Source organism: Melanotaenia boesemani, chromosome 21 (genome assembly GCF_017639745.1).
Source record: "Melanotaenia boesemani isolate fMelBoe1 chromosome 21, fMelBoe1.pri, whole genome shotgun sequence".
Taxonomy (NCBI): Eukaryota; Metazoa; Chordata; class Actinopteri; order Atheriniformes; family Melanotaeniidae; genus Melanotaenia; species Melanotaenia boesemani.
In genome coordinates, this window is record NC_055702.1 from 6,869,374 (window position 1) to 6,892,427 (window position 23,054).

At 37.5% G+C, this 23,054-nt stretch overlaps 1 protein-coding gene across 2 annotated transcripts; it reads right to left on the reverse strand.

The window, feature by feature from the left end:
* Window positions 1-13,779: 13,779 nt before the first annotated feature.
* Window positions 13,780-20,597, reverse strand: acsl5 (acyl-CoA synthetase long chain family member 5). 2 transcript variants are annotated; one of them, XM_041972978.1, is made up of 22 exons: window positions 20,493-20,597; window positions 19,699-19,750; window positions 18,878-19,046; window positions 18,668-18,779; window positions 18,115-18,179; window positions 17,937-18,038; window positions 17,740-17,839; window positions 17,362-17,540; window positions 17,230-17,262; window positions 17,092-17,143; window positions 16,870-16,943; window positions 16,712-16,789; window positions 16,503-16,637; window positions 16,276-16,410; window positions 16,109-16,204; window positions 15,765-15,837; window positions 15,602-15,690; window positions 15,299-15,415; window positions 14,887-15,030; window positions 14,704-14,805; window positions 14,397-14,468; window positions 13,780-13,930 (listed from the first exon to the last, which is right to left on the reverse strand). In XM_041972978.1, the coding sequence occupies exons 3-22, from the start codon at window positions 19,031-19,033 to the stop codon at window positions 13,793-13,795; spliced, it is 2,052 nt and encodes a 683-aa protein (XP_041828912.1). In that variant the 5' UTR covers window positions 19,034-19,046; window positions 19,699-19,750; window positions 20,493-20,597; the 3' UTR covers window positions 13,780-13,792. The 2 variants fall into 2 exon arrangements, with proteins under 2 accessions (XP_041828912.1, XP_041828913.1); XM_041972979.1 differs by lacking the exon at window positions 19,699-19,750.
* Between the last annotated feature and the right edge of the window lie 2,457 nt (window positions 20,598-23,054).

Consider the following 23,054-nt stretch of genomic DNA (forward strand, 5'->3'; position numbering starts at 1 on the left):
TACATTCTCCTCTGAACCCCGACATCAAGGTGTTTTTGTCCAGACAACTGCTGCTCACTGCATATTTTCTCTTTATCGGGCTGTTCTCCATAAAACTTAGAGATGGTTGTGTGTAAAAAACGTCTAAACTTGCAGTAGATCAGCAGTTTCTAAAATATTCAGACCAGTCTGTCTGGCACCAACAATCGTGCCAAGTTCAAAGTCACTAAAATCTCATACATGCCTACTTTCACTGAGTTGCTGCTGATTAACAACAAGTTATCGAACAGGTGGACTTAAAGTGGCTGGTAAGTGTATAGTCAAACACTTAGCAAACACCATCCCACAGCAGACTCCTCCACGGGACTGAAGACTGGGCTGCAAAACATTTCGTACCTTGCACAAGTGGTAATTGTATAAAAAGAAATTAAAAAACACTGAGAGGGAGAATTTCAATACCCTGGTTAACAATATGCAGATAGCAATGTGAAACAGTTACCTCCTTCACCGTCCACAGGATTTGACTGCTGAGACCTATTTGCAAATCAACAATGTCAACAGTGAGCAAACAACAGCAGGCTAAAAGGTTTGCTACAAACATCATGAACAAGGTCAGAGCTCCCACTGATACAGAGATATAGGTAAGTTGCAGTATTGTTATTATTTTTTTCTTCATATGAGGAATATATGTTCTGTGTGTATTCCTAAGCACACAACACTTGGACATGTGGCTTCTTAATCATGGAAAATTAACCAAATAATACTGAAGCCTTGCTGTTCGAGCCTCCCATCATTGATTTCAAACCCATCTCAGAGAGTTACTTTTACTGTTTGGCCTTTTGAATGTATTGGAATTGCTGTTATTTTTTTCTATTGTTTCTAGTTTTCTGTTTAGTTTTGTTTTGTTTTTTTCAACAAAAAGGGGAATTATTAAGATTATATTGGCAAAGGCCAACACCAGATAATCTTGGCAAACATGGGGATGGGTAAATTAGGAGTAAATAGGCACAAAACATTTTATGTAATGCCACCTTTAACTGATTCAATAAGGTCCCTTTAATAGTCTTTAAAATATGCCCACAGTGGCAGAGTCACTAATCAATCACCAGAAATTCAATAAAATCACAAACAATATTGAATTGTACCATAAAATAAAAAAAAAATATTAGAACTATGGAGCTATGTCCAGCTGTGCAATGTCTGCAGATATTAGGAGAAATCAGAGGCTTATTTTCACCATTGGTACTAAGAATTTGTCTTTAAGGCAACAAAGACAGCAATAAACATATAGCAAGTATTGTGCATTTAAATAAGATTGTATCTCCTTTTTTACTAAGAAACGTCTTCTTATGCAACACCCAAATAAACAAAGTGTCAGATGAAAAGGTTAAACAGTCTTAAAGCAAAAGAGGCTCATTTACACAGAAGAAAAGGAATCCCTCATTCTCTCTCTCTCACACACACACACACACACACACACACACACACACACACACACACACACACACACACGGCTACTGAGAAAGAGCAGACACACCAACAACATGCACAAAGAGACACACTTTCCGGCCTCCATTTAATTTACAATCTGTCTTTGTTTCGGGACAGACACACTCACACAATGCTCATAGCTGCGAAAAGGACACGGTTCCACGCCTAAAATGGTCTCATCGCCAAGACCAGTGAGCTGCATGGTGATAGGAGCTCAGCTGGAAAGTCTGCTCCTTGCTCACTTTCTGTCGCTAAGCTGCCTCCAACTCAGTTTTAACTCAGACCCAATAAGACACCCATTATTTCATCATCTATACGGAGAGATGAAACAGTGAAGGAGTCTGGAGATTATTGAAGCCTTAAATTGTTTATTATTTATACCTTACCAGCTGAGCCACAGTATTACATTGAAATATGCCCATCTCCCCTGTGGCACAATTCAAGAATATTTCCTGAATAAACAGGGTAAATAAGGGGTTGAGTGTAGAAAAAATATGTAATGTAGATATCCAACATAGCACACTGCAGTGGAGGTCTGAAGTAAAGCATGTTTATTTGCTAAAGGGTGTAAACTGTTATGAACCTGGCAACACTGATTAGTTCTGTTGCTGCAGCATTTGGCCACTACAGCACCAATGCTTGCTTGCCTACTTGTAATATGCTTCAAAATGGATTGATTTCTAATTAAAAAAAGAAAAAGACTAGATGGAGGGACACAAAGCGCTGCACCAACTAAGAAAAATTATGATTTTGAGCCTGCTGCAACTAAAAGCAGATGTGATGATGCTGGAGAGATGACTAGCAAGCTGACAAGAGTTGAGAGGTAAAAAAGAAAAGTGTGAAATATACACAAGAAGCACAGGAAATTAAAAAAAAAATAGATTTTATTTGTCCTCTCACAGATCCAATGTTTTATGTTTACGTTGCAAAACCCTGCTCTGGTTTTATGAGCCTAGAGTGCCATTTAAAACCATGTATATAAACTTCAGAGACAATTATCCTCCTGGTTGGCTTGTTGTGTTTTACGGTGAAAGTGATGCCTCTGTCTCATTTTCCAATCAGGATTTTGCAAAGAATCCACAATCATGAAGAGCTTTTAATATTATATCATGTATATAAATGACCTAATGATGGAAAGTTATAGCTAAAATAAACTGACAGTTTTTGACAAACATTAAAAAGACATTTAAATTGGCATAATTTAAGTCAGTTTATATAGAATGTCAGCCTTATTGCAAATAAAAAAAGGCAAACATTTTAGTTGAAACTACACAAATGGTTGATTAATAATAAAATGATTGTGTTTTAACTTTGATTTTGTCAGTACATTTTTCTTATCAAGTATTAAAACGGTATATTGTCAGTTTTTAGTTTGTCTCTTGACTTTTAAGTCTCATTAAATAATTTCACACCACTGGATGGAAACACCTCCTGTAATAATGAAACAATCCACTGAAGCATGTAGTCCAGGCAAAAGGAAAGGGCTTAATGTGGGTTTCAGACTGCACTTGTTTTCTCATTTTTGTCACATATAAGTTGGATAAAAGTCTCTGACGAATGACTAAATGTAAAAACACCAGCCTGTGTTCTTGTAAGACCCTGGTGTCAGTCAGTGCTATGACCCTGCAATGCAGTGTTACTCCCTCCATCTCATTCATGAGTGCTTACACACTGGTACTCATTCATTTATTCATCCATCCTTTCTTTCAACATGCAGATGTTCACACAGTAACTGATCTTTTGTCTGTCCTTGCATCGCTGACCCACAACCTCTTGTTAAAGTCTGGTTTTGATATCATTTTCATCTCAAAATAGATATGCACTTAATTATTTTTCACATAATAAATGCATTTCCTTTTTTCAACCTCTCAATCGTCATTTTTAATCTGTAAAATACACTTTCGAGCTTTGAGAAACATTTGAGAAACACCATTTTAATAATTTAATTTAAAATAATCTTCGAGTCATTTTAAAATGCTCTTAACAATCGACCTGTAGCTTTGTCCTCATTCACAAGTCGATGAAAGCATAAAACTCCCTGAGAATTTCATCATTTTTGTTAGTGTAATAAATGTACTTGTTTAAAATTAAAATATTCTTTATTTAAATTAATGTTAACCGTTTAAGATAGGATTTGTAATCAACTAAATGGGTAGACCAAGTTAATTATTAATCTGATTTTACTATGCACTTTGTAAGGTCACGCAGTGCCTTACAAAGTGCCTGTTTTGCCTTTTTGAATTAATACAATGCCCCATGCAAAAATAAATAAATAAAAAAGAATAGATCAAGACTTTTTTTAAAAAAAATAATCTCAAAAATGGATTCTTGAAGAAAGGTATGTGGTGTTCACCTCAAATGAAACCTAAAATTATGATCTGGTACTGCCAGTGACCTTCAAAAAAATAATTTAGTTCAGTTAAGTCTGACAGTGTGTAAATCTAAGTGTCATGTGATTTTAAATACCATACCCACTGTAAAAAAACCTAAGACCAAAATTAATCCAGCTTGTTCTTTTTCTCCTAAAGTTTAAGTTGACAGCACAAATACTGCAAATGCAAAGACACAATTCCACGATGAATGGAGAACAGCTAGCTAGCTAGTAGCTAACCTGAAGCTAACGCAGTGTGCAATACTATCTACCATTACAATGTGGGGTTCCTGTGCTCGCCTTACAGACCAACTCCCCCTGCATCATGCATGTGTAATTTACAAGAACTCTGATGTATCACACCCTAAAAATATTAAATTACTTTTATGTTTATTTATTTATTTATTTAGTTTGTTACACATTTTTAAAGTTTCCAATAAAGACTTAAGTAAAAAAAAAATCTGTTTATTATTTCTTGGGTCAGGCAGTTAAAGAGTAAAGCAACAACTTTCTAACACATAACATGAAACATGTACATGAAAAACTCAGATTTAGCTCTACCCTCTCTATGTCCAACATTCATTATGAGGACTCCCTAACAAGTGGAAGAAAGTACCCAGGTCAGAAGAGACTAAAATTAAACTTTCTAGCCACCATATAATATGCTTTCATCACTCCAAATCATCATCACCACAGTGAAGCACGGTGGTGGCAGCATGATGCTCTGGGGATGTTTTTTTATTGGTAAATTGCTAAAAATTGAGGCATGTTTAAAGGAAAGCTGTTTTTTTTTGCCTTCCAAAAAGTGCTAATTAAAAAAACAAAACTGTTTAATGACCCTAAAGATCCTGCTAAAACAACACTCAGATGAAAGGAATAATTCAATTAAATGTCTTAGAATTGGCTAGTGAAAGCCCAGACCTCCAAATGAAATAATCCAATAGAAAATCTGTAGAATGACTTAAAGATTTGAATACAGTTTTAAATCTATTATTGTATTAACCCAAAGAAATCCTTATCAAAACACAAAATCTGTAAGATGTGAGGAATGTTTTTGTAGTGAGTGACTTCAGATACTTCCTCAAGTATCACTATGGTTTAATTGTGTATACAAGTAGGTCAAAGAGCTGCAGCCTAGTTTTGTTACACAGCCATTTAGCATTTTCTTTTTTTTCTACCAGCAGAATGACAGCCTTGCTTTAAATTAAATGTAACATGGTTAACCTGGTATATATTTACATCTTTCCATCAGCGACCCCCCCATCAATAGCTAGCATTCAGTTTTCACAGGCTCTGTCTGTCTCATATTGTCATGGCCTGCTGTGTGTCTGGCTCAGCGAGTCACAGGCTTGTGCACAAACCCTAGTGTCCTCATAAAAGGAAGCTCAGAATACACCCACATACAATATGTAAACACAGATACACATTCACACTTAAGAGCAAACAAAACTAATACAACTAAGTCAACATAAATCCACTGGTCCAACTTCAAGTTTGCTTGAGGCTCATGGTACACATGTTTTATAACTGCTGCTTGGTATGATACCAGGGCGCCTTCTCCACAAACACATGGTAATTCAGTGACTTGACATTACCTCATCCCAACTGAGGTCATGTTTACTCATTAAACTACAATAAGCAGCTCTGAAATGCAGCCAGAGTGTGTGAATCAGTAAACTAAGTCCTCCTCTGAAACACACTGAGTCAGCTGAACTCGACATTTCTCGCTACAACCAGCAGGACAATGAAGAGGCTCATGTAGAATAAATTAATCAAGAAACTACAATGATTGAAATAACTAAGGTAATCTTTGCCCTTACACCCCTAACAGCATTCTAAAATACACACAACCCCGATTTCATGACATAACAGAAATAACTACATTGGTCCAAAACACTGGACGCTGGAGGTTCACAAAACACTCAAAAACTCAAAAAGCTCAAAAAGAAATTGGGACATGATGTGCACTTTAGATAAAAACAGACTATAATTATTTATTAATCTCATAAAACAATATTTTAATGTTTTCCCATTCTTGCCTGATATACATTTCTAGTTGCACAACTGTTCAGGGTCTTTTGAAGGTGAATATTTTTGTTCCATGATGAGTTAAATGTTTTTCATTTGGTAAAAAGTCTGAACTCCAGGCAGGCCAGTCCAGCTCCCAGACTCCTCGGCTACAAAGCCATGCTGTTGTAATACATGCAGTACGCAGTTTAGCATTGTCTTCCTGAAATATGCAAAGCCTTCCCTGAAAAACACATCATATGTTGCACTAAAACCTGTTTCAATCATTCAGCAGTGATGGTGCCTTTCCAGATGTGCAGGTTGCCAGTTCCAAAGGCACTAATCATAGATTGTATATAGAAGATGGATGGAGCCTCTGTGACATCACCCCGTAGGTTTCTGAAGAGCAAAAGTGAAGCGTGTTGGGCGGTTCCTACCATCGCCATCTTAGAAGCGTCACACCTGCTGTTGCTCTCGGCAAATAAAAAAATGGGCAAAGAGGTGGAGCTGAGAGGGGGACTGTGAAGGTGGGGGTGGATGATTGACGTCTATCAAATCTGTAGCTAAGAGCTAACTATGCCAACTCGGATCTAACGTGAGCTAACCTGCTAATGAAGGTAGGTGGGCTAAAGCTAAGGCGCGCTGTTAGCCAGCTAAAAACCGCGGTAGTGCAGCACTCTCCCTCCTTGCCGCGGATATTGGATACCTGTCAATCAAAAGAACACGCCCCTAATTATGCCAAATTTCAAGATTAAATAACATCCAAATGAATGAGTTAGAAAAAAATGCACTCCCCTCACAGTTGTCATGAAGGTAAACTTGACTTGACCTATTTATTCTAAAATGGAATTTTTGTACCAGGCTTTAATCCTGTTTATTACTGCTGTGAAGTTGGTCTTTTTAACTTGAGAGTCTATGAGGATTTGCGCTGTTTTGGAGCCAGCCCTTAGCGGATGAAGGGTGAACTGCAATTTTTTGCAATTCCGCATAGGCTTCACATTTTACCGCTGGAGGTTGCCGCTAGGGCTGCAACTAATGACTACTCTGAGTGGATTAGTCACCGCCTATTAAAACGTCTAGTCGACCAATCGGATTATGTATCTCATAATTATTAAATGGATCTTATTTCACTTTCAGCTTTGAAATCTTGCATGAGGTTGTTATGTAAGTCCGACATGCCTCATCTGTAAATGTTCAAGCATTGCAGATGTACTTCCGTGGTACACATGGTCCGCTTTACAAACCTCACATGTATTTAATTTTTTTTTAAGTTTTGTAAGTTTAACGTGAAGTTATTTCAGACTTTTGACGTCTTCTGCCACCATTCTATTTCCTGGTCGGCCGCCATATTTTTCCCCTGGCGGATTTTATTGCGCATGTGCAACTCTCAGCAGAGATAAGAAAAGAAGACGATATCTCACTCTAGTTTTTTTTTTTTTTTTCTCTGTGCATGTGCGTTGTGTAACTCTCGCAGAGATAAGAAAAGAAGACAATGTCTCACTCTGTAGTTTTTTTTTTTTTTTTTTGCCAACAACACTATTGGCGACAACGTCGACTAATCGGTGCAGCCCTAGTTGCTGCTTGGCACTAATGCACCCTCATACCATCAGACAAGCAGGGAAAACTAAGCAGACAGACGGGCCCTCTCCTCTTTAGTTCAGGGGATGTGGGGGTCCATGATATCCAAAAAGAATTTCAAATTCGTATTTGTCTTATGGAAGAACAGTTTTTCACATTGCCTCTGCACATTTTCAGATTAGCTTTGGGCAAAAGAAGAGAGTGATATTTCTGAAAATGACATCTTCTTTGCATAATAGATCTTTTACTCTTTAACTTCATTTAATTTCCAACATTATTCTGAAATTGCTCCATTAGTCACCATTTTTTGGAGAAAGATGAACCTCTGTCCATCTTTACTTCTGAGACACTCTGCTTCTGTGAGGTGCTCTTTTCATACCCAATCATGTCATCGAACTCTACTACATGTTTCTCCAGCTATTACCTTCTAGTATCACTTACTTTTCCAGACTTTTGTAGCTCCCATCCTAACTTTTTTGACACGTGTTGCTAATATCAAACTCAACATTTAATAATATGATATATTTTTTAATGCTCCATAATGTAAAATATTAATTAGATTTGAAAATCTGCATTCCATCTTGATGTACAGTTTACACAACATCCCAACTCTCTTGGGATAAACAAAATTGAATCCCCACACTGCAATACAAAAACCTTGTGACATACTCTGTGGGCAATTGCATTTGCTTCAGCTGTGAATAAACTGCTGTGAAGACAAGACAAAGTTGAGTTTGATTATAGAAATTACATCCCCATGACAAGAGCTGAATTTTCACCTGGGAATTTCATCCCATACATTCCCTGCACTGTTCCAGCACTGTTCCCTTTGATCCTGTTATACCACCCTGAACACACACAGCTCCACAGACAACAGGTGTAATCACTGTGTTGTCCATTTGCTTTTAACCAGGACGTAGGTGGAGTCTCACATTGTTTGCTCTGCTTTAATACACCCCCACCACACTATCTTGGCAAGAGGCAGCTATCCCGATACTTATGAAGCGAACAGCTTTCCATTTCCTGTAACAATGTGTGGTCAACCATTAACGGACAGCTGGGAGTCACTACAAAGATCGAGGCACACAAACAGGCTGACAAACAGACAAATCAACATCTACAAACTCTAGTTTGAAAGTAAGTTTCCACAGTAAAGCAGCATCATAACAGCAAAATAACTAACATAACTAAAATCTAAAAAAATGCACATTTACATTTAAGGTATGCAAGTAAATGCTTTTTGATGCTTCAGTTCAACTGACCACTTTCAGTTGTGCAAGTTCCTCACAATATCATTCTTCTTTGCTCGTTATCATGACCTGTTTAAATTTACTAGACCTAGCCCCTGAGCTGCACATATAAATACCTGGAGAACAAAGCAATCCAGTCTATCGAGTTATTGTATGACAGCAGCCAAAGTTATGCATAGATATCTGCACATTGTTAATGGGTGTTTAATAGGAGAACATAATGTGATTTTCACTTTTCATATGAGCAACTATCAGCACAAGTTAAAAACAAAAAAGAAGGCAAGTGGATATATGAGTATCTGGACATTAACTGCCTATAAAAGTAAAGATTAACCAGAATCTTGGGTGGTCTGTTAGTCTCGGGCTGACAAAAGAAGACAGAACAGATCACAGCACTCAGACTGACAGTCTCTGTAAAACACACACAAAGCTGGAAGACTGAACCACAGACGCCTGAGCACACAAACACATACATCCATGCAAAAAACTGAAATACAACCTATCATCTGGTTCTTACTAGGTCTTACAATTAGTACATGCAACATGAAAATGAACATGCTATGCTATGATTTTTAGAAAATTAAGCCAAAATGCAAAAGCAGTGAGTGAAAACCTACAATCCATGATTCAGTATCTTCTAGAAGCACATTTAGAGAAAACATCTTGAATAGTTTTCTGTATGATGCTATCAGTCATTGGCATTGTTGTCTGTTCAGTCTGGTTCACCCTTCTTTAAAGGCTCTGCGTCAGTTCATTGAGCTTTGCAGTCATTTGAACTGTGCAGAAGTGTGGACTTTAACTTGAACACTGCAGCACTCTGATTCTTCTTTTTCAATCATTGTTGGAGATTTGCTGCTGTGCTTAGCGATGTGGTATTCTTGCATGGATCCATTTCAGCCAAGCTTTAGATGTCAGATAGGATCTTATATATGTTCACCTGCTGCAGCATCCTTCCTTTATGACCACCATGCTTTACATTTGGTATGCTGCATTTGTTTTTTAACAAAAGGACTTTACTTGAGAAGGCTTGAGGTTTGTTCAGATGAAACTTTGCAAACCCAGGCTGTGATCCCATGCTTAGAAAGAAGATGTTTTCTTTTCCTGGTAGCACTTTTAAATGTGTAGGCTTTTTCCTAATTTGACTGTCATGAACTGAGGTTGTTCGAGTCTCAGATGCAGCTAAGTTTGGGGTAAACATGTTGTGATGTCATCTTCTGAAAGGACTGACAAGAGTTTTGAATGATTTCCTACTTGTGAATAATCTTTCTTACTGTAGACACGTCTTTCCTCCATAGCATTGCATCAAAACACAGCTGAATGCTCCAGACCAGCAAATGCAGCAAGAGCTTTCAGACTGATAGAGTAATGTCAACACATAGAAGCCTGCTCATTCAGACTGCCTGCTGTAAAATGTACGTCACTGGGTTAGGGCTGAGGTCTGAGGCAATGGAGATGTTGAACACAGGTGATTTATGGTTGTGAGTTGCAGACATCAGAAGGGCTTTAACCAACAGTTTTAGTTGACAATTAATGGTCGCTCATGAAGCTGTGGTAAAATGTTCTTTTTTTTTTGTTTGTTTTATGGCACTATTAATCTTAAATTAGAGGTATTAGCCCCTTTTACAGCTTTTTTTTTTTATTGGGATTTAAGAACAACTGACACATTTTGCAAAAAATCCACTGGCCAATCACACCAATATCACTACTCAATCAGCTGGTGCATTAAGCCATGTCAGAATAAAGGGATGCAAATTATTTCAAATAGATACATAAAAAACACAAGTGATAGTAAATGACTATTCTGTTAATCTCATGTTTGAGAGAATGGAAGTGATCTGATTGCAGCCAGCTGCAACTGCATTCAAGCAAGTGTGTAATAACTGTGGCAGGTTAAGACATTGGTCAAGTTCATAACATCACACAACATACCAGAGCAATGTTGAGTTCAATTTAAAAACACACCCTAATGACAGATGAGTGCATCTTGGAATTAGCTAATCGTCATACTAGTTGATCACATGTCATTAAAGTAAGCACACTGGTGGTTTTGCATGTTTTAACACCTCACATGTTCTTTAATTCTCAGTGTCATTTGCTAACAATACTATGTTTTATTAATTTTTTAACATCTGCAACACATTCATCAATGATACGTCTGTTATGTTTTTATGAATGTTTTAGATATTTGTGTGTGCAATTGAAGCTCCCAAAGACACAGTAATTAACTCATGAATTAATGCACCTAAAAACTGTAAGCTTGGGGCATTACTCCATTCAACAAACAACGTTTTCTTATGATACCGTTTACTTTAACATTAACAGTTCTCGGCCTGAGCTCTTATATAATTTGGAGCTATGTGTACCAGCAGGTTAAATTTATGACGCTTAGTGTGGTGAACTAACTCACTCCCTTGTGTCTATATTCCACAATGCAAACGACAAGAAGACTAAATGGGAGATAAATCCTATTAAGCCACAAAGTTGTCACTTTCAACAGCAGGGCAACTTTAAGTCCGCTTACCTGCTCTTCGTGGTCACCTGTGGCGGAAGAAGCCATGTTGAAGAAGTGTGCGGTGCGGCTGCTCACAGGTAAGTTTGGTCCCAGAGGATAAACGGACTGTAAAAATCACCGCACTGTGAACGCATGAGAGGAAACGATATTTAGACAAAGCCTCGTTCTCTGACTAAATAAGGCACTTGTGCCTTCAGCGGTCCCGGAAAAGAGGAGCTGTGGCCCGGTTGAAACTCCAGGTGAAGCGGAGGCGTGTGCAACAGCTGCAGCTGGAGGAGCAACTCTCAGCTGACGTTAAGAGGGCGGCAAACACTAGGGGGCAGTATTTCCCGCTTCACTGTTATTTTAATGGAGGGAAAATGAAAGTAAAATACAAATTGAGATATTAATAATGATTCACTATAAGCGTTCAAAATTTCATATCTTGATTTTAAGGATTTAACAGAGGTTTGGGCTGATTTGGATATATTCTTCAAAAGTTCTACAATTTGTAAAATGTTTCATATTTTGTAAACATGTTTAGTCAAGTATTATCCATAACTTTTTAAAGGAAATTGTGTCATCTTTAGCCCACTACAAGTTATTTGACATTCATAGTTTTTACTAACATTATGCAAACATCTTCATATGCCCAAATTTATTTATGCTTTATCAATGAGCCAGACTTTATTGTAATATTTTATGTTGAAAAATAGGCTTTCAAAGTTTTTCTTTGTACATTGGCTAGTATTTGTCTAATTTCCATTCCAGTCCTTGTGCCGTCACTTAACAGTGACATAAGACTCATTCAAGGTTAAAAACAAGGAACACAACTTAGAGGATGAGCCAGTGTTTTGTCACAAATAACAGAAAGCTAAACAAGGAACCAATTTTAAATTGAACCTTTAGGCAATTTCAGACAAATAACAAATAGCTTTTCTTTATTTGCATGTAAGAAAAAAACTTTAAAGATTACACAGTTTGACCTTTGCACCCTGCAGACTTGGTATATCTGGTGAGCAGTGTGTCCTTGAAAAATTGAGGAAACTGGACAAGGCTTTAAAAACACTATTTATAGCACATGAAAGTAATGTCCTTAAGAAACAGGATAAAAATCTAGCAAATACCTGAAACAGGACCTGAGAGATGCATCTGGACTTTCAGTTGATCCATCTACAGTAAATTTAATTAAGAAAAGGAAACAAGAAAAGGCTGAGGAATGCCAAATGATACAAGAACTTAACTGAAAATCAGTGGCAACAGGTCTAATTGAAAGGAGCAGCCCAATTTAAAATGTTTGATTCAAATTATTCACTGGAAAGAGATGAAAATGTGTCTCTTTATGGTCTTCTGTGGAGGCTCTGTCTTAGTTTTTGGCAGCATCTGTAGAATTTAAGCCAATCTAAATTGACTGAATTATGGAAGTGCAAAAGTACTGTCAGATGCAGATACAATAAAAACAAACATCCTTTGACAAATCATGATGGTGAGCTCAACATCATTAAAGCAGAATGACATCTTGACAGAGGAACAGCATCCAATGAATAGCTTTGGAAAGTCACTGAATGGCAACCTCTAATTTTGCCTTTCATTCTGTATTTCTATTTGCAAACTTCAATACATCACTGCAAATATTTGCCATTTCTTGTATAAAAAAATGTGACGTTGAGAAGACATTTGCAGAGAATTGCATGCTGCAAATCCCAAAAATCACAAGCTTTAAAACATCTTACTATGTCACGTATTTAAATGTAATTCTGTTAACAAATACATACTTTTAGTAAGTTATTTTCTACACGGTCTACACTCTGTTACCTGCTGTATTATTATAACTTCCAAATACTCTGGTTACATTTGATCAACCATCAATACAGACATCTCATGGCTCAGAAAAAAACACTTTTCCTTAATTTTGAGTAATAGAAATAGATTTGTGCACTTGAGGTTAAAACGCGGCAACAAGTCGTCACTTTACACTTTAACTTTACAGTATAAATGTCAATAGTTGTCATGCTTAAAATTGAACACATGAGGGCAGCATTGCTCCACTAAAGGCAAAGTATTCCTTTATCAAACTTAATAAAACATGTTGCAGATTCAAACTTTGACCAGGTTGAGTTTGTTTAATTTGTGAGAGGAAGTAGTCCTCAGCCGAACGAAGTGAAATCCAAACACAGGCTCATTTATTAGACTGACCTAAATGATGATCAGCTTTGCCATTAAATCCTCACTAATGAAAGATAAAATATTTTGAAGCCTAAACCATACAGAACTAAAAATCTCATGCAAACGTTGAAAGTCTAAAGTGCAATTATATAGAGTTGTTGTACAGTATTTTATTGTTTGTAAGATTCTGTTAAGTTTAAACATTCAGAATTTTAAGGAAGTTAACCCTAAGCACATACAGCATATCAAATGGTGTTTCCAGCCTTCAGTATTATTTTCAGTTTATTATCAAGGACACAATCCCAGACCGTAGGAAGATGGTCTTAAAAGAAAGCTAAAATGCGTGGATTTAAGTTATTACTTATTTATCCATCCATGGAGTGTTAGTAAGGCTCATCATAGACTAATTAAATTAAATAGTCAAGACTAAAAGAAACGAGTTGGAGGGTTTTATTCCATTTATTGGATGCTGGCATAAAGTTTAGCAATCTGTGGTTGGAACAGAGCTTTGAGCTCGGCCCTTTTGGCCTTGAGGGTGGGAGTTAAAAGGCCATTCTCGATGGTGAAAAGCTCAGGATGGAGGTGCACATCTTTTACCTGTAGAAGACAAAAAAGGTCAAATGGGTATTGGAAAATGAAATAAAACCTGCATTTTTATCCATCATCTGGAAGTCTCAGCACCTGTTTAACCAATATGCTTATTGAAACACTATGAATTATAAATGTGTCTCTTAAAAGGAGAGAAAATGCACATTTTGTTCCTTTTGAAGAGAAGAAATTAATCGAGGGCCTGAAATCTGCATGGTCTCAATGTTACTGAACTTTGGGCTCAGTGCATCAGTAGATGATGAGTAGAGGCAGATTTAATGAAGTTTGTAGCACCTGAAGTTTGAAAAATGACTTCACAAATCAGTGTTTGTCTTGAGTTACTGAAACCATGTATGACCCCTAAACTAGTTATTTTAATGCATTTCTTTCAGCTGGAACTGAGCACTGCTGCAAAGTTACAAAAACACCTTCAAAATGCCTTGATAGGTGCCTGCTAACCCAGAAAGATCAGTACCTGCTCAAAGGACTTAAGACCTGCTTCTTTTCCAAGTTTGGTCATGTCTGAAATGATGGCTTTCTTAATTTCCTGAAAAGGAAAGAAAAGAAAAATCTGGTCAAATCATTTCAAATATGTCTTTAAGCACACAATTCAGCAAGGCTCTGGTTTCATTAAATGTGATCTACAGACATGGGCTTCATGAGTTTTACAGCAAGGATGCAAAACTACTCCAACTGGCTGCCTCTAGCGTTAATGACCACGTTTCCTGCTTAGGAGCAGAAAGGTCCTCCTACACACATTTCAGAGAGAAATAAAACATTACTGTGTTTTTGCAGAGTTCTTCAATGGAGCCTTGGTAGCCCAGATTTTTTGCAAAACCTGGCAGAATCTCAGCGTCAGGGACCACAATGGCAACCAGGCAGGACTACAGGCAGAGGAAAGGATTGTTATCAAAGCCAGTATGCTCTGTAAACACACACACTCACAGCAGATATGCAGGGTTTACCTGTAGACTGTCTCCATGCACAAACACCTGAGCCACTGGTCCACTGCGTACATAAACATTTTCAATCTTCTCTGGTGCTATGTACTCCCCTTGAGCCAGCTTGAAGATATTTTTCTTGCGGTCGATAATCTTCAAGACTCCACTCTGTCACAAACAAAACAAGTCAAACAGGAGAAACGATGCACAACGTCTTTAGTGAACGCTGATGCAAGATGAGTTGATTTAAATGTCCACGTCATGAAGAAAAAATGGACAATTCTCTTATTTTTAGCACATTTTTTTAGATAAATAATTACAAGGGTTAAAAGAAAATGATGTTACTTCTCCAGTTAAAACAGCTAAAGGCAAACTGACTTTTAAAGTCTCCATTACGTTTTTAACCTTAAAAAGAAAAAGTACTTTTACATCTTACCGGAAGCCATTTTCCTATATCTCCAGTGTGTAGCCAGCCATCTTTATCCAAGGCCTCTGCAGTCTTCTCTGGGTCTTTTAAATAGCCCTTAAACACATTTTTACCCTTCATACAGACCTGAGAAAACCACAGAGAACAACAACATCATAACAGAAGTCCTAAATCAGGTGCACCGTGGCACATCATGACAAATTAAGTTAGGATTTTACTTATTAGCTTTGGCATTAGCTAGCCAAGTGTCCGAGTCTCTGTTGCAGTGTTTAATCGTCCCAAACTTCACTCACCAAATTCTCTTCAACTTACCTCCCCTTCACCATTTGAGGCAAAGTAGTTCATTTCTTCAACATCAACCAACTTCACAATGTTACAAGGCAGAGGCACACCAACATGTCCTGCAACATATATTGCAGATTTTTCTGTTGTAGCACGCTGAGGTTCAACCAACGTCAAAAGCATGAGTACATACCAGAAGTTGCATCTCCTGGCATGGTGAAGGTGCAGGCAGCTGCACACTCTGTCTGACCATATCCTTCAAAGATCTGAGAGAACCCATCAAACCAGAGCAGCGTAATCAGGTTACCATGACAGCATAAGACACTTTTACATGTTCATTCTACTCCCCCAAAGAATTACCCCACTGTAAATTTTTTGCAAACACCTCAGAGCTGATGAAAGTTTAAACTTCTTTACTACTGTAGTAAACTCAGTCTCTTAACCCAGAACTTCAAGATGAGGTCCCACAGAACCTCATCTAAGCAGTTTAAGAAGAGGCCCACATGGAAAGACAGAGAGGATTAAAAGGTTTATTACCTGGCAGCCCAGAGCAGCCCTTAGGAAGTTGAGAACAGATGGAGATATGGGTGCTGCTCCTGTCACCATGATCCGCACACGCCCCCCGAGGGACTCCTGAGACAAGAATCGCATGTTTACATTTTTATTTAAAACATGAGCTGCTTTTGTTCAAGCAGAGGCGGTACCTGGATTTTGTTAAAGATGAGTTTGTCCCATATGCTGTTCTTCCGGACGATGCCCTCCTTCACCTCAGCATACTTGCTCTCTACAGCAAAGTTCAGCAGCCATTTCTTGAAAGGAGACTTGGCTCCGCTCTGAACCTGGCGACAAAGAGGTAGATTGTTGTACTTAACTAATGTCTTAAGCAGGTTCAGAGTTACGAGGCAGCTCCTTTCCAACAAAAATGACTAACTCTGTCATAGACACGATTAAGAAGGCGAGGCACCACTGGAAAAATGGTGGGCTGTAGGGTTTTCATGTCGTCTGGCAGCAGTCGGATGTCGCCCTGGAAGAAGCCCACCCTGGCACCGGTACCGTAAACAACTGTCTATGAGATGCAGACAGAAAGACATTAAAGCTCAAACATCCTCACGGGAGTTATAAACTAAGATCCAGTCTTACCTGAACAACTCTCTCAAACATGTGGGCTAAAGGCAAGAAAGAAATGCTGATGTCCTGGGTGCATGGAACAACTGATGTCTGAGAGACAGAAGCCCCGTTAAAAGATTTGCACTCAAAAGGTCCAATAAATAGAAATGATTCAATTTTATCATTTGTACCTCAAAGATTCTGAGGACACCAGCAGCATCGGAGACCACATTCTCATGGGTCAACATTGCTCCCTTGGGATTTCCTTTGGTAACAAAGAGACAGCAGTTTAGAAAATCAGACATTTGAGGGAATAGTTTTGCTTCTTGTTCTGAAATAAAAATGTCTTGGGCCTGGTAAGTTATCCATTCATATCCTGAAGATGAAATCAGCTTAAACTGCAGAAGGATCACCTGTAGTGCCACTGGTGAAGCAGACAATGCTGAGGTCCTCCGGCTTCGGTGGCTGTTTGACATGAAAACATTGCATCAGAACAGCATGGAGTTAATTGCATCAAAACAAGGACCAGAAATCCATTATTGTAGACTTACAATTGGCTTTTGAAGATTACTTTTCCCCACTGCCTGGAATATGGAAAACAAAACATGTTTTCAATGGTGTCGAGTGTCAGTTGCAAGTATGGATCTTCAGCACTAAACACTTTTGTGTTTGACTTGCATTACCTCAGCGTCCTGCATGGACACAATGTCCACCCTGCACTTTGCTCCCCGCTCAAGCAGCTCAGGGTCAAAAGAGTCCATGATGATGATGGTTTTTAGGACTGAAGTCTGGCCTTTCTCTCGGTTCTGCAGCAAAATTTCTGCTTTCTTCTGATTGTCACAGAGCACTGTTGAGATCTCAGCTGAAAGATTAAGAAAACAGTGACTTAATAGCAGTTCAATTTGATGGAATAGTACTCATGGATAAAGAGAAAAAAAATCATAGTGCAATGACAAGAGATTAAAGCACACTCAACAGCTCCCTGAGGGAACTAAGGAGTTACTGGACTTCTACAACCTCTGTAATTAGCAGCATCAGAGTGCAAGGGAAGCATCAATTACCTCGGTCGATAATGAACACAAGAGCCTCAGGACCCAGCGTGTCGTACAGGGGAACTGCTACCATGGAGTAGGTGTAACATGCCAGTTCACCAATAATCCACTGCAAGTGACCCATAAAACAGCGGGACAGAAAAGCTATGGCATGCTTGTCAGACCAGAGATTTGTTTTTCTAAACAGACGCCATGAGTGTACTTACCTCAGGTCTGTTCTGAGCAAAGATGCCAATAAATGTGTTTGAGTTTGGCTTCAGACCTCTATGAAGGAGCCCTGACCCCAGGTGCTCCGCTCTGTCAGACACCTTCGAAGAGGAAGAGGAGGAAGTATCAGCTGAAGTTCACAAAACACCTCGTCTTCATGTTGCTACATTATTTTACCTGTTTGTACTTCAGCCACTGGTACGGTTTTCCTGGTTTTCTGTGGCCCAAGCATGGTCCATTACCTGAAAGTCAGAAATGAGCCAGAATTTTACATATTGTGATGTATTTGAACAATTTCAGGTAATATGAAGCTCCACAGCAGTATTTTGGCCCTAAAATAATTGAAAAATAGGAATGCTTTAAGTTAAAAAGGGTTTAAATGTGATTCTGTGTTACAGATTAGTTTATGAATTAACACATCAATTCTTGAAGATTTCGTAGTCATGAGCTGAGATATCCTTCCCTTCACTGCCTTTTTTGCTTAGTTTAAAACAAGGAAGGTATGTGACAGCTTTTAAAATTATTTCATAGTATGTGATAGTCATTCATATTAATTAAAAACACCTTTTCAATAAAATGCAAAAAATTTCAGACATCAAATCCTGCATATATACTGCCATACTGGCAAAATATATGTTCTATTAAAAAAAAGAAAAACCAAAACAAAACAAAAAACAAAACACACACACCCACACAACCAGTAAATGAATGTAAACAATAACGTGATCACCTGACACCTTCAGACCCTTTTGAAAAACCTCATACAGGGTCTTGGCATCACTATAGAAAAATGACGTCAGGTTGTTGTTATCCTCCAACAAGGCAACCTTTCTTGCACCACCCTGAAAAACAAAAACAGAATTATATTCATGGTTCTGCAGAACAAATACAAGAATTCACCAAATGGATGTATGGATCCATTTTACATCTTTAAATTTACCTTGATGCCCACAGTCTGGCAGTTGAGATCAGCTGGGCTTCGGAGGGGACTGGGCCTTAAGTTGAGATAGAATAAGGTTGCTGCACCGACCGCAAACAGTGAGATGATGGCCGGGGTCGGGAGAGGGGAAAACAGCAACTGGAAGATGAAGTCCATGGTGCAGGGCCAACTGGAATCCAGAAAAATGTTGGGATTTATCCAGATCTACAACAAGGACTCTCACATACCACACCAAGCATAAAGGAGATGTTATGCATCCCCATTATGCAATTTTGAGCTCCTTTGAGCAACAATTACTTGGGTTCAAAGTCAAAAAGAATTGTGTAACAGTTACTCCTAATCACTCAAAGATAAGAGTCCAGCCCATGAAAGCTCAGAAACATTACAGTGCATGTCTATAGTAGGCTTTGAATGATGTTTACATACACTGGAAGAATATAAACACATTTTGCACAAGACAAACACGTCTTCTCAAATAATTAGCACTCTTTTTAACACACTGAGGTTGATTTATGTCTCATTTAATTCTTACACTGATACCAAGGTATATTATGACTAGGAAATATACGACCACCCTTACAGGAAACAAAAGCCTACTGACAACATTCAAAATTAATCCTTTTTGCTGCTGCAACTCATGACTTTACTCAACAAATTGAATATATTTCAGAGTATCCAAAAGGCATATCTTAGCTGCTGTGCAACACTCATCTCTCAGATCCATTGTTACATTGCACAAACAAAAAGAGCAAACAGAGCCAGCACAGCGGGGTTTAAAGGACTACTGACTGCCAAAGAAAAACGCCAGCTTTTCTACCTACCTGCTGCTCGTCCTCTCAGGTGTGTGTACACAGCAGATCCTCTTCCTCTGCTCTGAGGAACAAGATCTCATAAAATCAGCTGAGCGACTTAAAACCTTTGAACTTTGGCCACCATCATTTTTTACAGATAAGACAACACAGGCATCAAACTGCCCTCAGTTGTAGGTCATTTTATCAATGAGTCTTTTGCAATTTATCAAACCGCTTTATAGCTTTTCCCCCCCTTTAACAACCAGCTCAGAATGATAAACCTAACACCTTTATCTGTGGCAGTGACGGAGAAAAACAACATTTTGCACTTGATGAAAGGTCAGTATTCTTATCTGCAGTTTGTTCAAAGTTCAGACATTTCAAACAAACTTAAGGAACAAAAACACAAGATGTAAAAACGCTGACGTTTTGACTCTTAAGGTTAGCCACTGTGGGGTCACAAACCTGTTATTTCAAATCATCTGCATTACTATTAGTTTCAGCTACTTGTTTGAAAGTGTGAAACAGCATATTTGATTACATTAACATGAGACATTCAGTGAAAAGTTTGCCAGACAGCTGCTAGAGCGCAAACACGAGTCATTTCTGAAATGCAGGTAAAATATCTAAAAGAGCAAAGAACTGCTTAGCAATCACAAGACCAAAGCCACAGATCCCCGCAGGCTAGTTTAATATTGTGTGCTTTTAGAGAATAATTAGATTTTATTGGTAAAATGACTGAGCTTTCTTGTGTGAACTAGTTGACTTTGCCGAACAATAAGATGGAAGAAAAAGGTTCATTAGGAGAAGCTTTGGGAGGTTACCTGGTGGGATTAGCAGCAGTAGTTTGGGCTCAAGCTGAACTAGGATCCCATGAGGAGAAGCAGCTGAAGACAGCAACACCACTAATGTACAATCTGCTCACCTGTGGCCATTAGCACCTAAAGCTGCACTCAGGTGTGACCATCAAGGTTCAACCTGCCTCCTCTGATTTTTTGCTGTTTTTGCTTGGTTTTTTGCTGCATAGCCTTTATATTATCATGGGTAGAGTTTTCCTAATTAGATTACCTAATGTTGCTTAAATAAACTTGCCTTGTGTGTTTGCTCCTTATGTTTTTGTTAGCATGGAGTGAAGTTTGCCTCTTTTAAAAGCAAATGAGATAATAATGAACTTTGATGCTAGATTTAGAGATGCGAGCAATACTAAGGATATAAATGCAGCACCTTTGGAATCAAACATAGTAAACAATTTTCATAAATCAGCCTTTTGAGATTAGAAATTGAAATGATGAGTATTTAAGAAACAAATCATAAAAAGGCTAAACTCTTTGACAAGGAAATACTGGGGGGAAATCCATCTTGTTTATATTCATATTCAAAATATAATAAATAAATTAAAACTAATATAACGGAATATTTTTAATTTATTATAAATCTTTAGTTCAGTTGACTAAATAACTTTCTTTCACAGTTTCTAAGCTATTTGCATATAATTCCCAGTGCATTGCATCAATGTTAAAGGTTCCCAGAAATCCTTTTCTTTTCTCTTAGAAGACAATAGAAGCCGTCACCATCTTTTTTAATCATATTTCATCATGACTCCATTGACCTCTGAGCTGATGAAATCTAGACTAATAAAAACCACAATGAAGACAGCCCTGTATTTTTAAGTCATAAATCTTTTAACAACTATAACCTGTAAAATAATTATACTTAGCAGTATGAATTATAATTATCTTTGACCACATATCAAGTTATAAAAATTGATAAAGTCACTGACTACAATCTTCTTAGTACAATAAATCAAAAGAACAAAGTGAAAATTACCTCAATAAAAAAGAATAAAGCAACGATTGTTTTACAGATTAAATAAATGTGGTTTAAAATAATCACGTTCTTAAATTGGAAATCTCCATCGTCTCCATTCTGTAAGATGTGGTTAAACAAAATGCTTACAGATCTGTTGCAGAGGGAACAGCCTTTTCTTTTCTGAAAATGTGGAAGCCATTCTTAACATTACTTCATGATACATGTGTTAGATATATTTAGACCCTGATGCCATATTTAACTTTTTTTTTTTACATAATCATTTGTTATTTCTCTTAGTTTTTAGATAGCATTTAAAAATATAACATATCCATTAATTAATTTTTTCTTTCTGCCTTGTTTTTTGTCTTTCTTTTTACATTTTGTACTGCTGTTTGTTTCTTTTTTTATTTTTTGTAGTTTGATCATTACAGTCTTGACTATTATTCTTGTTATCTTTTCACCCTGGTGACTACACCATTGAGACAGAAAGGGATAACTAAAATACTTTATATGCATGTATGTATGTGCTTATATGCATGTTCACAGATTTACACATGTTTATCCTCCTGAGACCCGACAATTCATTTTTGTCCTCTGTGAAGAACATGAGTCTCAGACCTCTAAGTCAAGCATTGTTTATAGTATGTATGTGATTAATACTTTTCCTTTAAGAAAACATCTTGAACTCTTTTCTGATGCCCCTGTTGTGGGGGTGTGGCCAACACAGCACATGCAGTGTCTTTTCAAAATGGAGGGAATTTCAATTTTCATGTTTTTCATGTTTCTTCGTTTACTGTCTTAATCTTGTTAAGTGGTCATTAAATGAAAGGATGTTTTTAAAAATCCATACAAATAATGATACACTATTATAACTGCACCATAACAATGTGTATTAAGCAAGACATAATAAACATTGTTTTTGAAAAAAAAATGTTGCAACATGTTTCTTGTGACTACAAAACCATTTACAATCACAGGGAGACAAAACCACTTACAATCACTCCCAGGTAGGATTTATAATAATCAATTAACCTGCATGTTTTTGGACTGAAAGAACACACACATGCATAAACAAGCAAACTCCACACGGGAACCTTGTTGCCGTACTAACCACCACACCACCAACAGCTCTTGTAGTTTTGTTGTGAATTGAAATAATTTTGAAAATAATGAAATGAAGTTGATTTTAAAGGCCCAGTGTGTGGGTTGTAGCTACATCTAGTGGCCCAAGTTGGACCCCCCCACCGTGTGCTGTGGTAGGGTATGGTATGTGTTAAACTTAATCAAGATGGTAAAAACCACAATGTCTTATTTGTGTTGCTCAGTCATGAATCATTTCTAAAATACTAAGCAAAATACAAACAAACAATAAAAAACAAAAGAAAAAGAACATCAGCATTTCATTCCAGGCATCTAAACAAACATAATAATCATTAACATAAAACTGATTTGCAAATAAATCTAATTATTAAATAAAAGTCTTTTATTAATTCTTATTGATGTTCCACTATTTTTCCACTGAACTGAATTTAAAAAACAAATAAATATAAAAATGTGGGATTCTTTCTCTTTGTACC

What these genes read in the sequence shown, in the direction of transcription:
- acsl5 (XM_041972979.1), bottom strand. Translation starts at nt 19,033, where the DNA reads ATGGACTTCATCTTCCAGTTGCTGTTTTCCCCTCTCCCGACCCCGGCC. An exon ending in AGTGGCTGAAGTACAAACAG is followed by an intron (nt 18,039 to 18,114) that starts GTAAAATAATGT and finishes TCCTCTTCGAAG; the next exon opens with GTGTCTGACAGAGCGGAGCA. An exon ending in CTTCACCAGTGGCACTACAG is followed by an intron (nt 16,944 to 17,091) that starts GTGATCCTTCTG and finishes TTGTTACCAAAG; the next exon opens with GAAATCCCAAGGGAGCAATG.